Source organism: Staurois parvus, unplaced genomic scaffold (assembly GCF_062004578.1).
Source record: "Staurois parvus isolate SC_StPar_1 unplaced genomic scaffold, SC_StPar_1.0 ptg000347l, whole genome shotgun sequence".
In the NCBI taxonomy this organism is placed as follows: domain Eukaryota; kingdom Metazoa; phylum Chordata; class Amphibia; order Anura; family Ranidae; genus Staurois; species Staurois parvus.
Genome location: NW_028318143.1, coordinates 14,535,568 through 14,551,900, shown reverse-complemented (window position 1 = coordinate 14,551,900; position 16,333 = coordinate 14,535,568). Strand labels below are relative to the sequence as shown.

General features: G+C 40.2%; 1 protein-coding gene across 4 annotated transcripts in view; it reads left to right on the top strand.

The window, feature by feature from the left end:
- EPS15 (epidermal growth factor receptor pathway substrate 15) overlaps positions 1-16,333 on the top strand; it is a 181,653-nt gene that overhangs the window by 73,105 nt on the left and 92,215 nt on the right. For 2 of the 4 annotated variants that reach the window (XM_089684466.1, XM_089684465.1), the window contains exons 7-12: positions 1,635-1,760; positions 1,897-1,956; positions 2,854-3,060; positions 6,197-6,342; positions 7,148-7,304; positions 9,702-9,761. In XM_089684466.1, the coding sequence (XP_089540592.1) occupies positions 1,635-1,760; positions 1,897-1,956; positions 2,854-3,060; positions 6,197-6,342; positions 7,148-7,304; positions 9,702-9,761 (756 nt within the window). The remainder of the gene's footprint in view (positions 1-1,634; positions 1,761-1,896; positions 1,957-2,853; positions 3,061-6,196; positions 6,343-7,147; positions 7,305-9,701; positions 9,762-16,333) is intronic. The other 2 variants (XM_089684469.1, XM_089684467.1) reach the window with 1 other exon arrangement.

The following is a 16,333-nucleotide window of genomic DNA, read 5'->3' as shown; positions in this document are numbered from 1 at the left end:
TAAGGATCACTGTAGAGGATGACCAGCTTTCCACCTCAAAAATGGCTGCTTGAACCGCAAAAGTCGGCGTGCGTTCCAAATACCGGACGTGACGTAGGCCAAGAAGACTGCAGACCGGAAGTGCATCAACGCGTTTCGCCCCACCCACAGGGCGTTTTCAAGACCTTGGTCCTGAGGTCTTGAAAATGCCCTGTGGGTGGGGCGAAACGCGTTGATGCACTTCCGGTCTGCCGTCTTCTTGGCCTACGTCACTTCCGGTATTTGGAACGCACGCCGACTTTTGCGGTTCAAGCAGCCATTTTTGAGGTGGAAAGCTGGTCATCCTCTACAGTGATCCTTAAAGCGTGAGATCCCTATATTTACAATTTGGAAACTTGTTCCTTTGAAGCCTTTGAGGCTATTAAACAAGGCCTGTTATTTTATTGAAACATGTGAGTGTCCTTATTCTATCGATTTATATGGTATTGAGTGGCAGTATTACACTATGTAGCCTTTCTTTCCTTGCACGCTATTGAGGATTCCATGGAGAAGTAGAGTGGAGTCGATTGCTGTATCTAAGCAGGGTGAAGGCGATTTGAGTTCCTCCTGAGGGGCTATAGGATCCCTTATATCCTATGAGGCTTATTACTCACCTCCATCTGGTGAGTGCGTTCAATATTATTTTTCACGTGGTGATTAGGTGGAAGCACATTTTGGAAGATTGTTTTGAAAATCCTTTTGGGAAAATAAGGACTTATGTTTGAAATATTATATATATATTTTTGCACGGACATTTATTTATTTGTGATTATTTTTATTTATTTAATTTTTGCGCTGTTTTTTGTGTTATTTATTATTGGTGGTTTTCACTGGTGCACAGCTGCATAATTGTATACTTTCTTTGATTGGCGCTGGGATTTTTTTAGTTTGTTTGTGATAAAGGGAGTTCTGCTTTAACACTCCCCTCCTCCACAAGCAGAATTGCGATACAGTGATTTATTTATTTCTTATTTTTTCCCCCGCTCCCGTCACCATTTCAATTTAAATCTAGGCTAGAATGATGCATATCTCGTCCTGCAGCCTCATGGGGTACTTATAACACATCTCGGAGGCTGCAGAATTGGCACACAGAACAGCTGGGGGGGGGGTGGGGGTTCAGAGGGCAGGACAAGTGGCGAGTCTAGCACGTCATGGAGCTGGCTGCCTATACCCAGGAGAGACAGTCAGCTTTAGAGCACCAAGATGGTGGCGCAGGACCCACTGCATGGCACCCAAACAGTGAATCTCATTGGGATAACGTTGGATTTTCAGTTGCTGATAAGTATGTGCTTTGAACAGCACTAAAGGTAAATGCGGAAAGAAAACATGGTGGAGAGGGAGAGTTGAGCACTGCTTTTAAGTTAAAAAAATCTCTAGGAGACTTTGCATGTCTCTTCTTTTCTTTGTCTCCTAACATTTTTTTTAAATAGTGTACACTGCCTGTGGGGCATGCTCAGTGCAGTGTACACCTCAGCTCATTCCTGACACCTGTAAGATGCAGCTGGATGTCCGGGACAGTATAGCTCCAGTGTGCATGTACTTTTCTAAACAAGTTTATTGTCAAATATTTTCTTCTTTTTGAAAAATGAATTAATTGACCTTTGATTGTTTTACAGGCTGAAGAAAAGGCCAAATATGATGCAATATTTGACAGTTTAAGCCCTGTGAATGGATTTCTGTCAGGGGACAAGGTCAAACCTGTGCTGCTCAATTCCAAGTTGCCTGTGGAAGTGCTGGGAAGGGTAGGTGTGACCATCAGGTGTCTATCCTTCCTACTGCCTGCCTAGTGCTTGTATTACCTCTCATTCTGTAATGCTTTGCAGGGTATCCAACTGTTCATTTGCTTTTCTAACTACTAAATATTTTTTTTTTTTTAAGGTCTGGGAGTTAAGTGACATTGACCATGATGGACTTTTAGACCGAGATGAGTTTGCAGTTGTAAGTATTTAGCTTGCTAATGTTGTGTTGGCCATCCCCACACCATCCATAAAGTGTATGCATGTCTGTTACATCTGTGTGCCTTGTTATTGAGATTAAAGGAGACGTGTGCTTAGAGAAAAGGACAGTCTGCTGTTGCCGACCTTCTCTTCAGAAAATGCTAGCTGCCTTGTTGGTTCAATGGCTTCATTAGCCTTTGCATCCCTAATTTGGAAACTGTGTGCAGATCAGGTCTGACTCACTTTTTAAAATTTCTGAATACCACAGGGTCAACATGCAACCATCAGCTTGCATGTTCTGAGTGAGCTCCTTTGTGATAGCCTACAATTTTCTATCAGTGCATGTTTCCTTTGAAAAGGCCCCTCAGGTACTGAAATTCTCAGTTAAACAAACCAGTACTAAAACAACCTTCCCCTGCACCCAACATGGACAGGACAGTAAGCAGCCTCGTGTGCATATACTTCCCTATCTCATTTACTGTCATGGTCGCCAGCATTTTTTTAATTTTAGATTTCTGGTGCTTCTGTGAAAGCGAGAAACCCATCTGCTCCCCTGCCCTCTGACAATGCAGAGCTCGGTGTCTGAACACCTACCTCCTTGGGGAGTGGATTGGTATGCCTAGTTGAATGTAGAAACTGACTTTAGGGGAAAATTTATTCTTGCATAGATCTTTGTTGGGTCTCCAATGGCTATAAAATTGATTGACATGAAGTAGGATGTCTACTTTAGAGTGGCTTTTTTTTTTGGAGTGTTTAACTAAAGATCTACTGGGCTTTATAAGATGCCTATAGTCCATGGTAAAACATTCTTCTGAAGATATGGTACAGCAAACAAATTAAAAGTCACAAAGAAATACTGAAACTGGATGCTAACATTGTGTCTGATTTGTTTGTGCAGGCAATGTTTTTAGTGTACTCTGCTTTGGAGAAAGATCCAGTTCCTATGATTTTACCTCCTGCATTGGTGCCATCATCCAAGAGGAAATCCTCTGGTCCTGCCTCATCCTTGCCAATCATACCACCACTGCCAATGCCACCGTCTAAGGAGCCACGACATTCGCTGCCACCTGTAGGAATCCTCCCCACTAAAGCACCTGTTACCCAGGTAAGAACATACAAGCTGCTAAGCAAGACAATGTGTCATACTGTACATAGATGTGTTTGATATGACTGAATTTAGTTTGCTTTCTGAAATGGATCTCTGAAGCTGCAGACATAAATTCCTGAACTGACACATCTCTCACACATTTGATACCAGTAATAAAGGTTTAGATGGCTTAGAAATGCCTATTTATTTACTACTAACATTTCCATTACTTTAGCATCAGTCCCATGATCTCTGCAGAAAGGAGTGTTATGTTTTTTAGAGGCTAAGTGATTCAGCTTCCATATCACTCCCCTAGGCTGAGACCATGTGACCAGTTCCACAGCATTGGTCCTGTGATTGAAACTTGAGGGGTGAAAAGTTCCAGTTGCACTGACCAGGAGGAAATTACCCATTTTAAGTGTACATGAACTTCAGTAATAAGAATAACTGGGAAAAGGAGCAAGGTATAATGGAGGGTTTTTTCCAGTGATGATAGATTTAGTGTAGATAGGATATTTCATGCTTAACCATTTAAAGCTGAACTCCATGCAAACAGGTAACCCCCTGTTACTCTGTTTTGTCCTATGATCGTGCTTCTTGCACTGTACCACACCTAATCGATTCCTTGTACTGTTTTTCCCTCCCTCTTTTTGCGCTCTGCTTTACAACCAAAGGCTCCTGTATGACAGTCTAAAGAGGTCCCAAATCCAGTTACTATGTAATGAACAAGTCTCATCAAGTAAATTTCTTTTAATTTCCTTGGCAGAGCTAAATCCTCTTTTTTTTTTTTTTTTTTTTTTTTTTTTTTTGTGTCTCATGGGTGCTCCTTTCAAAACTCACAGTGGGAAGGTTGCAGCATTAGAGGCAGGGCTGTCAATCCAGAAAGGATTGAGCAGGACTTGGTGTGGCCAAGTGCTGATTGACAAGCTAAAAGCTTATGAATCAGCACAGAAAATGCTGATAGCTTACACCCCTGCTATATTATTATCTTATACGTACAGTACAGGACACAGGCTACATATTCATAGACCCTGGGTTATAGGCTGCTATGCTTCTACAATCATTTTTTTATTCCAAATGAAGTGCAGGCACACCCTTCATGAGAGTGGCGACTGGGCTGGATTGAGGAGCAGTGCAGGATCTTTGCCACTCCTTCATGAGGTGGTGGACGTCACTGGAAGGTTCAACAGGTATTGCTGAAACTTAGCAGGGGGACTAAGAAAAAAACCTGTAAGTGCAGATGCACTAATAATTAAATGCTGAAGCACTATATTTTATTAAAGGGAGGCTACAATTCTGCTTCAGCCCACTTCCACTGCTTGCATTAAAAATGTTTAATGATTTTAATGATTGCAGAGCTGTGTTAATGTGCTTCTTTTGTATCTGCTTGATTTCAGCTTTAACCCTTTTGCTGCTACTGATGTACGGGCTTACACTGGCAGCAGCATTGGCTTCAAAGCACATGCCTAGCCAATAATGTATTTACATATGTGAAGTGTACTGTCAACTTTCTGTTGGAAGTGACATCCACCTGATCAAACAGATGCCCATCCTTCCCCTGCATGACTACCTCTGCCATTTATTCTGGCCTCCCCTGCCCCTAGTTTTGGCATGGTAGGTGTCGGCCAATAGAACAAAGGGGGGATCAGTGAACATCCATTTGCTGATCTCTTCCCTGATGAACGAACAGTGTCCTTACATTTGTAAACAGCAATTGCGTTACACATATTAGCTGTATCGCTGCGCATGCATAGTTCTAGGGCCTTCATTCACGGTTCTCTCTAGAAACAGATAACTTGTAAAAGCTATTAAATTGTCACGTATCGACAATTTTCAGTAACAAAGTTTGTTGTCGTTTCATGGGCATGTGCAGATTTGATATTTGATGTTTGCTATCTGTTTACTTGATGTAACCTCATTCTTTACCTTTTACCAAAAATTGGGTAATATATTGTGTTTGCATTAAAATTAACTTGCTACTACATTGTCACCACTAGATTCTGGGACCTGTGCCAAATGGCTGCCCTGCTGCTTAGTGAACACAGGAGGTCCCTCACTTACTCTGCACGGGCACCATTCAGAGATCACTTTGAATTTTCTCAATGAATGCAAAGCATTCTCTGATTGGCCAATGCAGAGATTGTCATCACCGCCTTTCTCTCCATCTCATCCAATCAGAGAACACTTTGCTGTGTATTTTCTGAATCGTGCCTATGCTGAGTGAGCAACCTCCTTTGTTCACTTTGCACAAGGGGACCCTGCTGCAATGTAGATTAGCTGGTAACAACTGGTGATCACTGCAGGTGATGGATCACTGAGGTGTTTGTTACAGTGTTTTCCAGCTTCCACAGGCATCATCCAGTTGTGGCACATGCATATTTACATTGGTCCAAGCTGGGCTATTGTAAGTATACAAAATATTTCATACCTAAACCTCAGCTTTGAGCTTCAGAGCTCTTTTCTCGGTTTCTGCTATAGGGGCCTGTTCATTTGACAATTACGGTGTAATAAGGTACAAATTATACAAGTTTGCCCTTTTTTTTTTTTTTTACCGTGCCACAGCTACATACAGTATACAGCACTGAGTTCTGGCAGTGGGATCGGAACTTCCCTTCCCACACCTGGAACAAAATAGAGTTGGGCTAAGCGCTGCTCAGCCATTCATTAGCAGCTTTGTGTTCTCTGAATGTTGACAAAGCTTCTTCTGATAGCCGGATGGCATCATGATCTACGACTCATTCATAGAATACAAATCTCCCTGTGAATGACTGAGCAGGGTTCAACCTGACCCAATTTTCTTCTGGTCTGAAAAGGGAACTTCCCATCCCAGTGCCGAAACGCAGTGCTGTTTACTGTATGTAGCTGAGGCTGCATACAGTTCATACAGCATGCTCAGTGGGCTCACCTGCTAATGTAGAAAATAGTTTGGGCCAGCATGGCCCAAACTACATAACTAGTTAGAGTAACGGTAGAGGTGTAGATTGGCTTTAGGCTGTCTGTATTTCTCTTTATCACCTGGTCTTGGTCATTTATGGTATTCTGAAGGTTAACATGAACTGTGTTTAATTTTAAGCTCTGAAACACATCTACTTTGTTCTTTAGGATAGAATTTTTTTAAAACCTTGCATCTCAGGGTCTTTTTATTTATTTACAGTGGGTTGTGTCACACATAGAGAAAACAAAATATGAAGATATCTTTGTGAAACTTGACAAAGACCAGGATGGCCTGGTGTCTGGTCTGGAGGTCAGAGAGATCTTCCTTAAGACTGGGTTGCCATCAGGACTTCTTGCCCACATCTGGTAAGTGCAGAAGGGGAAATGCCATATAAAAAGATTGTAAGCTCTAATGAGGGCCCTCTGTTTTCTCTTGTACCAAATTGTATTGTAACTGTAATGTCTACCTTCATTTTGTAAAGCGCTGAGCAAACTGTTGGCGCTATATAAATCCTTTATAATAAAAATAAAAAAATACTTGGTCATAGATAAGAATATTCAGTTGTCTGTTATGGCTGCACTTTTACAGCAGCTGGACATGTAGCCTTGTTTAGGCAATGCCTTGCTCCTGTTGGTTTTGGGGAATGAAAAACTAGAATACTTATAATTACATCCTTTGGTTAACTCCTTCCATCAATAGTGATAAACTTTCCCAGCTCAGAGGGGTTTGTGTATAAATCAAAGCTATGGCATGATTCTGCAGCAGCTCATAAGAAATGTCTACTGGTGATATGTATCCTGAGCTAAGTTCTCCTTAAAAGGATGTTCCCATCTTCCTTAAAGGATAAGTTCACCTTTTGGATAAAAATAATCAATAAAATGTTATTGGAACAAAAATAAATAACTGCACATTTTTTTTTGCAGGTAAAAAAATGTACATTTATTATTTTTGTCCAAAGGAGCCTGGAAAGCATTGCACTAGCTTCCCTGTAGGCAAAAATAGCAAAGCATAGTTTACTACCACTTTAAGAAGGCTTTACTGTGTTACGCATTATATAGGGTGAGGGAGTTTTGATTGCTTTAATCCCTTCCCACCAGTCTGTATGGTTGTACTGCCATGTTTTGGTTACTGAATGAAACTGATGTTTTGTCGTTTGTTGTTCCATTGCAGGTCTTTGTGTGACACAAAAGATTGTGGAAAACTTACCAAAGAACAGTTTGCATTGGCCTTTCACTTTATCAACCTGAAGCTGCTGAAAGGTACCGATCCTCCTCAGGTCCTCACCCCTGAAATGATCCCACCATCTGAAAGATCTGCTGCACCTAAGGTAAGGCTCATAGAAATTCTCATGTTTATTATGTCCATATTGTACAACCAATGTTCAGAGCTGTTCAAAAATAAAGTTTTTTTTGTTGTAAGACTAGGTTCACATCTGAGTGGGTGCAAGATTACTTGTAAATTGTATGTTTTCCCGCACTCACAACAAAAAAACGCGCTGTTGTTAGCAGACACACGGGGGTGCCATTAATTCTTAATGGCATCCCCATGCCTTGGAAAACGGCGGAGATTTTGGTAAAGGTGTAGGGACCTTTTTCCTGTTTTTCCATAAGTAATTCAGCCCATTCAAATAAATGGACTACTGTTTCCATGCATATGTGGCCATAGTGCAAACCTAGCCTAAGGCAGTGTTGTAATTACTATTCCTTACCATCATTTTCTTTTATGCTTGTACAGTCCTTTGCGTTATTCACTGTGTCTTGTTGATCATTAGCCAAAACGTCAGTTTACAGCTGCCTGCTATTATCAGCATCTGCATGTGGAATGCACTAAATATACAGCATTCTGTATATCATATCATTTTCACATAGTAACAAGAAAATGTTCAACTTGCAGAGAGTACAGTGGTTGTGTCAAATCTGTATACGCATAAGAGAAATAGATATGTAGTGTATATTCTTTATGTGGCTGAATATTTTGTTGTCTTGCCTAAAAAGCTCAGGGTCTGCAGAGCCACATACTTTGCCTCAGTGCACAACCATTCTCTTGATATCTCCTTTACTATCCTCCTAAATAGTCAATTGTATTAAAGGTTTATTCAGCATGCAAGACAGTTGCAAGCACACCTATATGGCCAGGCATAGCCTTTTATCTCCTTGTAAGGTGCTGTTGATGTATGTTTGTACAGTATGCATGTGTATATAGATACTGAGATAAGAAGCTAGCCGGTCATTCAGTGTGCAAATAGCCACACAAGCCACAGGTTTTGGTTGGAGTTTGTCTTGCCTTGGGGTTTTATATAACTACCCTCTGTAGGTGAGAAGAAAACATTTAATCCTCTCCTGAGGATTTACATCTTGAGCCTAAAAGGTTTTTAGCACATTTAGAAAAATGTCAACTTGGTTTAACCCTTTGAGGACCAAGGGACGTATTTGTCCCATGTTTGTAATTGCATGTATCATCTGATTAAGAACTTAAAACTCTTTTTTTTTGGTTTGAGTCAAAATATTAGTTCTTATCAACAAACAACAAGTGGATCTAGCTTTTTGCCCATTATTAAATGAAATGGCTTAGTTACAGCAACTGAAGTGTACGAACTTTAAAAACAAAAAAATTGATTCTTTTGGCGTTCCAAAACCTTACGGTCCTCAAAGGGTTAAGAGTAATAAGGAGTGTGCAAAATGGGACCTGAGATGTGATTTCATTGAATGCTATAGTTCAGTCTTCAGCCATATTAAAGCATACCTTGCAGTAAAATGCAAGGTCCACTTATAATGTCAAGGCTTCTTCCCTGTTTATTATTCACTAGCTAATAGTATTTCTAAAATGTACCTGTAAAGAAGAAAATCAAATTTATTTATTTTTTTTTTTTTTTCTTTTCAAAAAACGTTTATTGAAGTTGTTTTAAGTTTTTATACAGCATATTGTCTCAAGGCAAAACTTAGTCATAGACAAATGACAAGTAAGTATACCAGATGTTTACAAGATGCATACAAGAAAAAAGGAAAATTATCAGAACAACAGTATGAAAATATAGTTGCACATACTGTCAATATTATCAGTAACAAAATAAAAACCCTTTTCAATGGGGGCTTTTTCTGATAAAAGGCAGTATTGGCCTCCAACAAATGGGGAGAACTGGCACAAATGCCACCAATTAGCCCTAGAGGTGAAAAAAAACAAGACTCAAAGGCTCCCTCTAAAACGTAGGGACAAAACCACAGAGAAAAGAAAGGGGCAAAGAAGGTATAGGAGGGAGGGTGAAGAAAATGGAGGAAGAGGGGGTGGGGTACTGAAGCAAGGGCTGTGAACAGGCCCTTCAGTACGAGAGCCGGAAGCAGTCTAAGTTTGGATAGTCATTACAAGCAATCCACAGATCCCAGACCTTTAAAAATTTTATTTGGGTGTCATTTAAAATAGAAGTGAGCATATCATGCACCGTAGTCCCCATAAGCCGCTGTTTAACTCCAGCAAGATTGAGAAACTGTTTGGAAATATCAGCCAGCAATATTTACAGGTGGAAGGGGCCCAGATGTTATAAGCAGACTTTGCGTGGTACTGCAAAGTCCACTTGGGAAATGCTGGTTTCAAGTCTGCATTGTTGAGAAGCTTGTAAATATTTTCATGTTAATTTAGAGATTGTGTATTTATACTGTTTTTTTGAAGACCCTTGTTTTTTCATTATAAACAAAAAAATTCTTCTAATTTATACTTCAAATTGCCTTAGAGAGCTGATCATTTCCCGGTATGGAATGTTCCTTACTCCTTTTCTCCTGGTCCGCTCTGTGTAAGTCAAGAGGGAATTGCATTCAGTAACATGCTCACTGCATTTTTATAACTGCAAGATATGTTTCAGTGTGTGTTATGCTTTGGATGGGGATGCTGCTTTGTAACAGACTATATAAAGTATATTAACATCCTTTACTTCCCTCATTTGCTGTGATTTATTTTACTTACTTGAAAAGTGTGAGTTTAACACTTAAAGTACAGCTAAAGGCTTCAGTATGACAGTTTTAAGAAGTACCACATCCAGTTACTATGTGGTGCACAAGTCTCATAAATGAAAATACATTTCTCTGACTGAGCCAAATTCGCCTTCTTTTGTTTGTCATGTGCTCCCCCTCCCAGAGACTGCAGTTCAGCCAGGGAGGGCTTCAGAAACAGGCAATGCTTTTAATCCAGAAGCAGTTAGCAGAGCTATGTGGGCCCAATGCTGATTGATGAGCTGCAGGCTATGAATCAGCAGTGACAATGCTGATAATTACACCCCTGCAAAATTCATATCGCACTGGACCATAAGAAGGCACAGCCTGCATGAGAATGGCAACTCTGCTCGGAATTCAGGAACAGTGCAGCATTGTTGCCACTCCATCAAAAGAAGCTGCATTAGGTGGACTACACTGGCAGGTTCAACAGGTATTTGTGCAACTCTTTAGGGGGACTAAGAGAAAATTGTAATCATAATGCAATGTGCAGCACATATTTCTATTTTAATGGGAGGCCTTAGTTCTACTTTAATATGGTGGGTGTATACTCATCATACATTTGGTTTTTCCTATGTTTGTCCAATGTGTATTAAAAACACTAATCTGTGAAGAAAAAAAAAACCACAGTGACGGACTGTTCTGAGGCGATTATATAGTCGTAAATAGACCAATCTGTTACTGTCATCCCATTAGACATTGAGTTTTCTCCACCCTCCGTAGAATGATGTTGGAAGGCACTTTTTATGCACTATATGGCTAAAAGTCTGTGCACACCTGACCATCACACTTTCATACCTAAATATAGGGGCAAAAGTATGTGGACGTTGTTTCAGTGAAGAATACTGTTAATACTACAGCATACAAAGATGTTTTAGACAGTTGAGAATATCTGTATATATTACCTCTGCACTCCATGAAGATTTTTTTGGCAGCAGCACACACCAATACCCAAAAACTAGTACATAAAATCAAACCAAAATGTGATGCTCTATCCATTTTGAATCTTATTAATCATATAAATCAATAAAAGTGACAAGTTAAACCGTATACATTATAATTGTTAATCAATTATTGCATATACTTGTGAAATACATTTATATAACCTAAAATAAAATTGTATTCAGTAAAGAAATGTTAATTAGTGCAAGAATCCACTTCCAAAAATCCAACAAGCAAAAATCATGCCAGGTCAGCTGGTGTTGTGTTTCTCCACAAACAGCATGCCTCTTACCAGATCATAAGACCTCTTAACTATAGGAGGTCCAAAGTGCTGTCCCCAAATGGGTAAAGATCTAGTGGCCAATTTCAACAGTACTCTTCACCATTTCATCTTCACTACCTTTGAACATATATCATGGTAAACTTCACATAGTGCAATACTGTAGGATTCACAAGAGTTATTAAAAAGCGTATATACTCACAGAGGAAGCCTAAAACAGACAACAGTGAAACAAAGATGGCGCCACACCGATCAGCGTGCGCAGTGACATCACATGATTACCCCCCGCTTGGTGTGTTCTGCCAGAATTGACATCATTCAGGGCTCTCAATGCTTATAATCATGTAGCAGCAGTTTGAGGAAGGCCCTTTCTGTTTTAGGATGACTGTGTTCCGGAGTACAAAGCCAGGTCAATAAAAATATGATTTGATGAGTTTGGTGTGAAGTAATTCAATGGTCTGAGCTGCACAAGGCTCTGATCTCAACCCTATTAAACATGTTTTGGATGAGTGGAACAAATACCTCTCTTCCAATACCAGTGCCTGACCTCACAAACAGCTCTATTGGCCTAATGGGCACACATTTCCATAAATACACTCCCAAAATCTTGTGGATTATTGATAGCAGGAAGCGTCACTGCTCCAAAGTTTCTTCATATGCCAGTTTTTGGAAACTTGGGTACAGGCAAGATGGAACTCGTCCACATTCTCAATACAAACTCAAGTGCAAAAAAAAACAAAAAAAATGCTGCACACCAACGTCATCAGGGCCTCAGTAAAACTTTATTGTTCACGACATGCACAAAGAATCTTTTCCAGGGACCCCACTGATTGGCTTCACTTTAAGAACCAGCTTAATCATGGTGATCCAGAACAAAAGGGTTTTGCTGAAGCGTTTAGGTCATCAGTGTGTGGCTGGTCTTTTGCACTCAAGCTCATGTAGACGTCATGGTTTGGAGCCCGCAGACTTTTTGGCCAAATATTGTGTGCATGTCCCTCCTATTACGATAGCCTGTGCCTCCCAGAAAAGATGGCAGTCATTGTATTTCTTTTGGTGTCACTGGTAATCCAGCAGGATTTGTTGCCCAGACTCCATTAAGTATCATTCCCAGTGGATGTGGAGGGACTGCCTTCTAGTAAGTGCACAATACTGTGATTGGAAGGTGAAGCACATGTAAGAACCCTGCCCAGGCAGGGGGAAATGTACAGACATTATGGAAATAATTTCCAATGGGGAACTGAACTCAGGACCAACTAATTGTGCAATAACTGTACCAGATAACACAGCAGCATATGCATGTCCCAGCCATATCCTCATGACTTCCTATTCTTTTGCATGGAGTTGTTGACCCTCCTATAATTTTTTTAAATGCTTAAAAGTCTTGCTCTTTGGAGACAGAATAAATTTGGAGAACTCCAGGAAATACACAAAATTCATAGATCGGTAAATAGTATGAACTGATACATTTGTCTATACTGTTTGACAAAAAAGAGTACTGAACCAAATTCTAGACTACTATAACCCTCAAATCCTAAAATCCAAACATTTCTGGGACCTAATAGAGAAAAAGTGTTAAACAAAATTGGGGAACTTGCCCATAGTGACTCATTGAGTCTGATATTTTTTGAACTAGGAAAATAAAATCAAGGCATCTGGTTGGTTGCTGTATGGCCATGCAAGCTATTGCACATTGTGTTGTCTATGCCGACGATATATGGCAGCTAGGCACTGCAGGTGCAACAGTATTAACCACCTCCCGTCTGGGCGTTGTATATAAACGGCCGGACGGTGGCTGTGCAGGGTCGGGTGGCCGTTTATAAACGGCCTCCCCGCACCCTGCTTGTGTGCGCTCCCTGGGAGCGCGCAGCACCACTATCTGGTGCCCACTGTGTCCTCCGGACCAAAGTGGAACACCGATCGTCGGACGGGATTTCTGTACGAGGTCCCGATCATGTGATCACTGATTGGCCAATCAGTGATCACATGCAGAGTAGTAAGCAAGATGTCACTTCTGACATCATTGCTTACTACGTGTGAAATCTGTGAATGATCACAGAGGTCACATGGTTCAAGGCTATTCACCATGTGACCAATCACAGCTCACTCAGTAGTTCTCAATGGCTGCAAGAATGCAGCTAGAGAGAAGGAGAAATGATTGCTTTTACATCCTTTATGGGTGTAAAAGCAATCCGTGTAAAGAAAAAAAAAAAAATCTTCATCACCCCCACAAGTAGTACAGTGTCACCATGACACTGTACTGCTAGGGTGACAGTATGTAAAAAAAAAAAAAATGTAAAAAAGTTTAAAAATTATAGTTTTTGGTTATAAACTAATTTGGGTTATTTTTTTTTACTAAAAATATAACAGAATAAATTTTAGGCCAACATTTATGATGAAATACTATTTATTTGCAAAATTTTATAAGAAAAACACTTTTTTAAAAAAGTTTTGGACTCTTTAATTTACGTAGCAAAAAAAATGAAAATCCCAGTGGTGAATAAATACCAACAAAATAAAGCTTTATCTGTCTCAAAAAATGCTAAAAAATGTATATGGGTACAGTGTTGCATGACCGCGCAATTGTCATTCAAAGTGTGATAGCACTGAAAGCTGAAAATTGGCCTGGACAGGAAGGGGGTAAAAGTGTCCGGGCTGGAAGTGGTTAATCTTCAGTACAGGGGCTTTTGGAGTTTGTTTTAAAACCATGAATGCTAATCTGACATAAACCTGGTTTAATGTGAGTTCACTGATGATTTTTGGTTTGACTGAAGTTCTCCTTTTCAATGCAGTGAATTAGTTCTTCTGAAGGCTTGTTTTCTCTTTGCACTAACCAACTATCCTGGTTTGCTTTCTTTGCTTCATTCTAGCTTGCTGGACTGTTAATTTCCATCTGCCTTCAATCTGCTTTCAGCCTCGCTCTAATATTCCTAACTCTCGCCTCTCCTCTTCTGGCTTTGCAAGGTTAGACCATCTCTTACACTCTTTTGTCAGACTTATGTTTACTTAGCTTTATAGACATCCAAATATTGAAATGTCCAGGCCACCCTAGTTGGGATAAGCTGGGAAGTCAGATGCAGAGATCTTGTGTCTCCAAACTTATATTGTAAAATCAAAGGTGGTTGGAGTGGCCCTTTAAAGTGATCTTGGTGTATTCTTTTCAGTGTATAACTGAGTAACAGGGAATTATGGAAAATAATTCAGACCTGGAACCCTCTATATTCCTCATTTCCTCTTGAAGCATAATATGGTAAAGAGTATCTAAATTTAAAAAACATCAATGATACTGTAGTTTACCAATCCTTAGATGTGCTGGCTGCATTAGTTTTCTTTTTTGTGGTTCTTTTTGTTTCACCTGGTGATCCTACCAGCAACACACTTCCTGTCTTAGGGTGACAGTGCTCACTTGGCGTTCTGTGGAGGGCAGCACCTGCCCCTCTTCTGTATAACTGTGGGGGAGGTGTTCTGTAGTTCAGGTATGGAACAGACATGACTAAAAAAACTGCTTAAGACAACACTGCACAGTACACAGGATAACAGTGGATTTATGGCAGGATCAACAGGTATCTTTTGCACTTATCAAACAGATAAGGTAAACCACTTTCAAATGTACATTTTACAGGGAGAAAATGAAAGATGTGAATTGTTGGGGTTTACATTCACATTTAGTGATCTCAGACCCTTGTGCACTAGCACTTAAGGCCCCCATGACTGCTGAATCAGCATGAAATTTGAACCATGCATGGCCCTGCAAGCATCACCAACCTGACAAAGGTTCATTTAAAAATCAACTTACCAAGATTTAAAAATTAGCCAGCGAACAGTGACTGCATCCTGTCAGATATACTCTTTGTTCAGCAGTACCAGCATGTGCCTTGGGCTCCCCGAATACAATAGATTCCTCCATCCACACTGTTAGCAGAGATAGGAGAAATTATATTTTTTTTCTCTCTCATGCAAGCTGAATGCCCCAAATTTGAGCGATTTGTTGGGGGCCTTGAGAATACCTCTGCCCAGATCTAATGGTTGTGGTGGGATAAGGTACTGGTTATGTGTAAATAATTAGCTAGCCTTCTTGGTACAGTAAGTATCCATCCCATGTTAGGATTTACATACTTTAAGGCAGTGGTTCTTAACCTGGGTTCGATCGAACCCCAGGGGTTCGGTGAGTCAGTCTCGCGGGTTCGGCGGAGGTGAAGACCCACACCCGACTCATATGATTCGTGCAGTAAATATTCATTATTATGTTTTTGTTTTTGTGTGAAAATCATGTTTTAATGGTTTTGTTCTTTGTTCTTAACGGTTTTGTTCATTTTGTGCACCTATGTATAAATATATACAGGTATGTATATGTCCTATCCAATCCAGTGTATAGATTATTGGTTCATACAAAAAAGATTTTTAAACATTTTTTTTTGTTAAATGGCACCTGTGACAATACCTGTAAAAGGCACTCAAGTATTTATGTATCAATACAGATACTTGTATAGTGCCAATCATTTATTCAGCGCTTTACATATATTGTACATCCACATCAATCCTTAACCCTCAAGGAGGTAACAATCTAAGGTCCCTAACTCACTTTACAGAAGTGCAAAAATTTGGTTCAGCATCCTGCAAGTGTGCAGTCCACACAAGCCTCATCTCTGCATGCAGAGTAGGGAACAGTAGTGAAAAAACCCCCAAAAAACTCCAGCCCATACAGGGGTTGATTTGGTAAAACTGGAAGAGCTAAATCTGGTGCAGCTATGCATGGTAGCCAATCAGCTTCTAACTTCAGCTTGTTCAATTAAGCTTGGACAAAAAAAAAACAAAAACTAGAAGCTGATTGGTTTCTATGCAGAGCTGCACCAGATTTTGCACTCTCCAGCTTTAGTAAATCAACCCCATTTCTGTATACCTCCTGGCCCTTTACGTTGCTTGTAATGTATCAACAATTGCCATTCTTAGTCCAGTATGAGCAAGGTTATACATTGTGTGAGTTTTGGGAATTGGTGAAGCTTGAGTAATCTTCCCTCAGATGACCTTTTGGCTCTTGTAGAAATATGTCTGGTGCTTCTTCAGTTATTTTTATATTTGGCAACTTGGTCACCTGGACAGTAAAAGCTCTAGCTGCTGTCAGTCAACTTGTTAGGAGGAGCAGAGAAGGTGCTTGCT